The 7,445-nt window shown below is 37.8% G+C and overlaps 1 protein-coding gene and 1 long non-coding RNA gene across 6 annotated transcripts in view; one reads left to right on the top strand and one right to left on the bottom strand.

Annotated features, from left to right (window-relative positions):
• The window catches only part of LOC113671501 (uncharacterized), a 57,112-nt gene that overhangs the window by 1,265 nt on the left and 48,402 nt on the right, over positions 1 to 7,445 (top strand). For 4 of the 5 annotated variants that reach the window (XR_016182973.1, XR_016182977.1, XR_016182976.1 and 1 more), the window contains exons 2-4: positions 46 to 128; positions 4,863 to 4,936; positions 6,562 to 6,693. This is a non-coding gene — a long non-coding RNA (uncharacterized LOC113671501). The remainder of the gene's footprint in view (positions 1 to 45; positions 129 to 4,862; positions 4,937 to 6,561; positions 6,694 to 7,445) is intronic. The other variant, XR_016182974.1, reaches the window with a different exon arrangement.
• Positions 2,315 to 3,986, bottom strand: LOC113671500 (histamine H2 receptor). Its single transcript, XM_027187712.2, has one exon. It carries the CDS (start codon positions 3,513 to 3,515, stop codon positions 2,559 to 2,561), a length of 957 nt encoding a protein of 318 aa, XP_027043513.2. The 5' UTR covers positions 3,516 to 3,986; the 3' UTR covers positions 2,315 to 2,558.

Here is a 7,445-nt window from a genome sequence, read left to right as displayed (position 1 = left end):
GAGAACGATATTTAAATTGCAAATGCTTTTGTTGCTTGCCTGCAGGTGTATTTGCGAAACAAAGAGAGAACTGTGAAGTTTGGTTGATGTTTTCATTGTCCAGTTAAAGTAACGTACAAAGGAAAATGGTTCGTATTTTCATTTTCTTTCAGATGAAAAGATAAGCTTTATTTTGAATTCATATGAATTTACACGTGTCCCTTAAAATCTGGTTCCATTATCTTTAAAACGAAATCACTGACGTTTGCAATAAAAATTAGAATGGGCACTGTGTTGCCAATCCTTAGTTGCGGCGTTTCTTTAGAAATAACATCGAGACCAAAAGCCAGAATTTCCCATTAGGACCCGCAACATTCAACAATGTGATAATCACTTCCAAACAAGCAAGGGAAAACTGTAATGGTCAATAAACCAGAAATCGAAAAGCTTGTCCCATCTGTTATTATATTAACATTTGCAAAGTGCGTCGACATAAAAGGGTACCAATCATTCATAACTTCATCCATAAAAGTTATTCACTCTGATGATTTGCTGTCTCTATACAAATTATATGACGATATTTTAACATTTACTTTCTTTGAAAGTCGGTCATTTACAAGCTAATGATAAGAAATAACATTTTCTTGGTCACTGGAAACGAGCAAATAGCGGCGCGCGAGAACCGATGGGAGTCCGAGAACCAGTAGGAGTCCGAGATCGACCGAGAACCGGCAGGGTCTGTAATCTGCCTTTTCGCCTATCCTCGTTCTCGTCTTCTGATGACTGAGAGGCGGGTACGGACTGCTCGATTATGCTCGTTTCTGATGACATCAAGAAAAAAATTCACTATGATTTTGAGAATTTCTTGTGATCTGCTACTTTTTCCCTCAGATTCTCAGTATAAAATAGCCTTGTGAAATTCGGCGTGATTGTATTTTCTTTTATCGACTTTTCGTACAGAAATCAATGAATTTCGTAACCCTCGTTATTCTTTCGAAGATTACGGTCGTCATGTTTGTTAAAAAAAATGTAAATTCAGTCTCGTGATCAATGTAGTAATTCAGTCTTTTGACATTTCAAGAAACCTTTGTTGACAGCAATGTAAACATAGCGAACAAGGGAGACTACCGGCCTAAAACGATAGCTTCACCCTTTACACCCTAACCGCCATCAGCATGCATTTTCTCCATACTGTTCTCCATTCATTTCCAAAGAAGCTAACAAGGAGAATTTGTTTCACAATCAAGAGCTGCTTTAGTTGCTAATCATCTCCTCTATTCTCATGACTCTCTCCTTTTTGTGAGGAGAAATTAGATGCTGGTCACTCTTAGGGGCGAAAGGGTTAACAAAGCATTTGAAGAGTTTCTCGAGGATGTCCGTAAGCTTGCTTTAATCCCAACTCAGCACCATTCAATCTCAGTTATTTTCCTCCACTGTAAAATTGAATTTGAAAATTTAATTGAAAATCACTACAGCGAGTAAATTTTCGAACTGAATTCATCCACAAATGTTTTCCTATTGTGCAACTGTTCTCAAAGCTTATCAACCCGCTGCAGCTATACCTTTCAACTTTTGTCGACATCAATGTCAAGAAGAAAGTAGTATCCGAAAGATGGTCTTCAATTTTACGTCGACAGAATTCGATAAAGGAACAAAAAACAGAAACAGAAAACATACATCTGTGATCTCGAATCATATCTTTATACTCTACAATGTAAATTTAATGATTTGTGATTTTTCAAAACGCCGCACACCATATTGCCAGCTCAAGATACATGTAAATGCGATGTAACTGATCCAGCATAATTCTGAGGTTACACATCGTACTTGATAAGCCGTAAATCGCGAAACTTACCTTGTAATTTAAAATTATTAAAAGTTTAAACCATGATTGATGGAACCGCAGAACTTTGCCCGGCGTGCTGCGTTACACGGATAGAATAGACTACTTTGTTCAGTGGAAAGCGGTCAACGAATGTGTTTACCTTTATGTTAATAAGTAACGCACGTTTCAACATGTAAATCAGTGAAAAAGGTGTCGAGGCAAACTGTAAACGACCGATAACTATTGGTTGATTGAGAATTTTTTGTGATGCGATAACTATTGGTTGATTGAGAATTTTTTGTGATGCGACTCCATTAAATAGAGAAGTATTAATTGAAGTAGAAGGAGGCTCCTCATAGAGAGGCCACAGGCCCAGAGTCAGACCTGGGGCAGTACAAAGCGATGCCTATGGAACCGTTGAACCTTTGAAGACTTTGGAGATTCAGACAAAAAAAAGTTTGAGCCATTGTTTTTGGAAACGCCTGCAAATTTAGGCCCTTGTCTCGAAAGTCGATTTGCTAATTTTTCTTTTGCTTCGGACAGCTGGTCACTGTTAACAATCGGTTAGCAGTACGTCATCTTGGACAACAGAAGTAGTATAAAATTACATTATCTTTTTCAAGTTGAACCTGTTCTCGGTGTCCAATTAGTTATAGAGACGCGAAAGTAGCGCAAAGCAAAAAAAAAAAAAGAGAGAGAGAAGGTCCCATGCTGTTTTCCAGTAAACAAAACCTCTTCTTGACTGCATAGTTTATCAATATCTTGAAAAGGTTGTCAGTTCGTTGCCAATCTCTTGATTTCCTCTTTTAAAAATTTTCTTGAAGGCCTTTCTGAATTCTTGATTCCTACAAGTATAAACCACTGGATTGACGCAGGCGCTGATGGATGCAATTAATGATAAAATCGTCATGACACGAGTCATTTCCTCTCGCTCATCATTGCCAATAAACTGTTGGTGTAGAGTTCCTATTAAGAGGGGTAAAAAACAAGCCATGAACGCGCCGATGATAATACCATACGTTATTGCTACTTTAATCTCCAGCTTTCTCATCCTTTCGCCCTCCAAGTGAGCATCATGTTTAAGTTTTAATTGTTGATGACGTGACACTTTCAGGATATACATGTAACTACCAACAGTCAAAGTGCAAGGCAAAACGATGTATATTGAGATTATAATTGCAGCAAAGATTTTCGATGTGTTTTTGAATCTGTGTTCATGATATGACAAGCACAAATGAAATGAATCATAGTAATCGACGAAGTCTTCGTACTCTGCGTCGGGAAGCGAATGAGGAGACACAACAGTTCCTATCACAGGGAGTAGCCATGTGGCAATAAGTGCAGTTTTCGTTCGTTTCCCCGTCACAATAGTTTTGTAGCGGAGTGGAAACCTTATCGCGATAAATCTGTCGATACTGATGGCTGTCAAATGTAGAATTATCACACAGATTGTACAGAAAGCAATTTCTGAAATGGCGTGGCACGTTGAGTGAGACTCCTCACCACTCATGCGATTAACAACTCGGTACACGAAAGCACTTGTCATGAGCAAGTCGGCGAGGGCCAAACTGAAAATTATCATATTTGGAACTGTTCTCAGAGCCCTGGTCCTCCATATCACTGCACAGACTAAACAGTTTCCAAACAAAGTTGCCAAGGTTAAAACTACGTGAAAAATAATAACAAAGATATTAAACGCTGTATTGTGCATCCCGACTTAGAGTCGCGTGCTACCTTGTAATTCGATGTTGTCGCCTCTCAGCCCAAAACAATCCTTTTACCAAACATTGTATGGCTGATATGCGCTGATTGAGGGTAAGTAGCAAAACTGAATCCTCTTTTTCTTCTTCACTTTGATAATATCCTTTGATTAAAACACCGTGAAATTCTGCCTTTCACCAAATGGTGATAACAAAAACTAAATAAGCGTCGAAAGAACCACCTTGTCCCAGTTTGAGCGTAGTCGTCAATAAAAGGAGCAGCTGCCGCACAAGCATGAATATTATGATGAGTGAGTGACAAATTGTCACCGATTTCGATTAAGGCCTAGTTCATAGCATAGTTGCTAAGTTAAATTTCCTTATCAGACGGAACGACAAGTCCTTCATCCCAGATTAGTGCGATTAGGGATGCCCACTCTGGTTCACTCATGCCGTCTACTTTTTTCCTTTCTTTCTAATTCAAATACGGCTGCCCATACACAGAACTACGCTACAACAACTCTCAATTGTCGAGCCAATTGCGTCGTTTTAATAACTGTCATCCCACCGTATTTTAATTATCCGTTTTTCAAAAAGCGCCACACAAATCTCTCGAGTTACTGTGCACAAAAAAAATTTATAATATTTATGCCTATTAAACTCCTTCGCCGAAAATATAACTGCTAGCGTGTTAAGAAAATTATCAAATGGAAACCGAGGCAACGTTTCAAAGGGTCATTTATTCAAATGGATATCCTGAAGTCACAACATGCTTTTAAGCCCTACTGGGGTTTGTTATACTCTACTAAACAAGAAATTAAAGATATCTACATTATTGATTGAAGGAAACTGGAAATTTTTGTGAGGTTAAAACCACTGGAAATTGTTACCTGGATACAAATTAAAATTTGGTTTATTTGATGCTACATAAAAGTATTTGTATTTGCCACTGTGTTGTCATCAATCAAATTTAAGAGTCGTATGAAGATGAAAGCGAAATTTCTCATGGAGGTAACTGAAAAGTGTTTTAATTGAAAAGGAGGGCATTAGTGACTTTTGGCGAGTGTAGCATTACTGTGGATTTTTATACCTGACGTTCCACTTAGATATTGGCCGGATTCTCGTTAATATCCACACCGATTTTCACTTAGTTTATTTATTCATCGAGTTATCTTTTTCAATCATAACTACTCTGAGCAATATCCTCCCCTCCCGGGCAGAATAGTTTTGTCCTCGCCCCATATCCCCTCGTCAAATGATCTAAGATGGCAGCTCCCTGGAAAGCTAATTTCAGCCATTAAATGGATATGCTCATCATCAAGTCACTTACATTGATAGAATATTTTGACGTTCTCCAGCCTTTGCTTTAACTGGACAATGCTAAAGAATGGAAGTTCCTGGACGATCGCCAGATCACTTTCCTGAACTTTTGGTGAGTGTAAAACTGCTCTAACCGCATTAAGTTTCTAAATTTACATGTAAATTTGGATCGTGAAGTGGTACTTCGCGGCTCAAATTAGCTTTTTAAAACCTAAAAGCTTTCTTCGGAAATCCAGCAATATCATCTATTTCATCGATTTCCCTCTTCTTGAGCTTTCCAAGCTTGCGGAAGGCTCACCTCGTTAGTTTGGCTGGGATTTTCTCATAGGATACAAAATTTTTCTTCTGGAATTAAATGAGCAGCAATTATCGTAATATAGAGAGGGGAAATCCATGTGGCATATTGGCTCACTCATCTTCTGTTTTCTGGAATGGTATAAAGGATGTTCCCGGAAGAGAAAAAAATATATTTTAAAGATAGGAGGGTAATGCACAACTTATACCCTGAAAGGGGCACGCGCGCGCGTCGCGGCGCTTTAGTGATGTTGTTACTTTGAAACTGATAAGCTGGTGGGAACATGAGTTATGATGTTTGAGATGGTAATGCTTACAAAGCGGAAATCTCAAAGCCTCGTCTCATTCATTTTTTGAGTAGCGACCTTCAAAAGAGCAAAAGCGTTCAGAGTCCGCGAGCTTAAAATTTGATGCGCATGTAAATTTTTTTCTAAAAATTATGGAGATTGCAAGTTGTTATATTCTTAGCTGTAGTTTCTCAGGCTTCTGATATAGGCACCAATAAGCGCGCCAATCAAGACAAAATGGCGGGTACTATAGCTGTTCAGGTAATCAAAATATCAGTCAGCATCAACGACCCAACAATCTGTGCTTTTGTACTGTTAGCTCAACTAATAATAGCCCTGCCTGACGAAAACACTAACGACTCGCGTCCTCTTCCTTTATCCTAAATCAGTGATTTAGAAAGTACTTATGTTACCTTTATATTTTGTGATATCGTTCTACCACATCTCTTCGTGATTTTCCTTCTTAGGTCTTTATGAACCGCCTTAGCTTTATCTGTATTTTAATTACATAAGACCCATGACTCTCCTTGAGTAGCACTAACGTACATTAAATCAGTCTTTTCGTAATGAATCTCTTTTTAATTTCGATCCACGTATATTTTCCGTCTTCACTTACCTATCTGTAATTGTTAAACTTTTGATCTCGATTGCTACATTATAAGACTTCCTTTACACTCTCCTTCACTGTCGTCGCATGAGAAATGGCTGAATGTTTTGGTCATTCTAGAGGTCGAAGGGTTTGTAATAAGTAAGAACAACCGCAGCGGAAACTCTATGAAAAGGAAGCATTCATCTGAAACAATAAAGTTCAGAGCTCACTTTGAAATCCACGTGATTCAGGAAAATTTAACATTGACAACTCGTAATTTTTTAAAATAAACAGTGGACATCAAAAAGAAACATTAGATAGAAGACATCTTAAGTGCAAAGTCGACCAAAAATTCGTTTTTGTTTAGGCCGTTTAGTAGCGTAAACTTACAATTTCTTTGAAGGAAGCGACGCAAAGAATATCTAGCGTAACTTCATACTGGAACACAAAAGCTAATTCTGTAACTCAATTATTTCCACCAAGGGGTGAGTGGTAAAATTTGCCTCCGGGGGCCATGCATTGTATTGCAATAAAAGCTACGTGTCTCATTGTTATTTGTCTTTCTAGAAGTATCCCTTTCTATCAGCCTCCAATATGAATGAAATGTGTAGGCACGTCCTAAACTCGAATGAAACTTGGTGGGTTTCATCAGAGGATTTCGCCGGCTTGTTGTTTCCGATAGAAATGCGGCAAGGAAAGGTAATGAAATATGATTTTTTGGAAATTAGTCAGTCTTAAAGTATCAGCTGCGGATAGCTTATTTCTTGATGTGTAGTTTTTCCAAACAGGAATTTGTCGCCAGGGCAGAAATTTTTGAAAGTAGCTAAGAACTATCTCGATTTAATTACACACGAATTCCTTAGTACTATGATAAATGACTTTATTTGTATCCTTCTTTATTAGTTTTAATCATAGCGAGACAGCTTAAATAGACATTGGTAAGATTAAGTAGTCTTAAAGTTTTCCAAGATCATCGTATAACCGTTATTACAACAAAGCGAAAACCAAAACAAACATATTAACACCTTTAGCAAAACTTATGCTGAAATAACAGAATAAACATGTCTTCTGTCGTCATCATGTTGATAAGCGCTAAACTCGCAGAACGAAAATCATGTTCGCTCTGTGTTCGTGGAATGAGCAATTTTTCGCTAACTGAGTTGGACGATGATTTCCGGTGGAAGCTAATTGACTGAAAAATTTTCGAAAAGTGGCGGTCTCTGTTTAGTCTATTGAAAAGCAGTGACACAAGTAATTTCTTTCTTCTTCCCATTGAACTTTTAATCACCTAATTTGCTGTTTCTTAATTTGAAGCTTTGAATGAACTTTGACGAACCTAAATCCGTATAAATTGCTTCCTTTCAAATTTGAAAAGGTTTCGCTTTATTTTGTTACTTATATTCACGCCTTAAATGAACGCTGACGTTCAAAAACGTTTAATCATAAAATTG

The sequence above is a fragment of the Pocillopora damicornis genome, chromosome 14, assembly GCF_964200805.1.
Source record: "Pocillopora damicornis chromosome 14, jaPocDami1.2, whole genome shotgun sequence".
In the NCBI taxonomy this organism is placed as follows: Eukaryota; Metazoa; Cnidaria; class Anthozoa; order Scleractinia; family Pocilloporidae; genus Pocillopora; species Pocillopora damicornis.
Note: the sequence above shows the minus strand (reverse complement) of the source record. Positions and strands in the feature narration are given on the sequence as shown.

Coding starts and splice junctions, on each gene's coding strand:
- LOC113671500 (XM_027187712.2), bottom strand. CDS start 3,515: ATGCACAATACAGCGTTTAATATCTTTGTTATTATTTTTCACGTAGTT.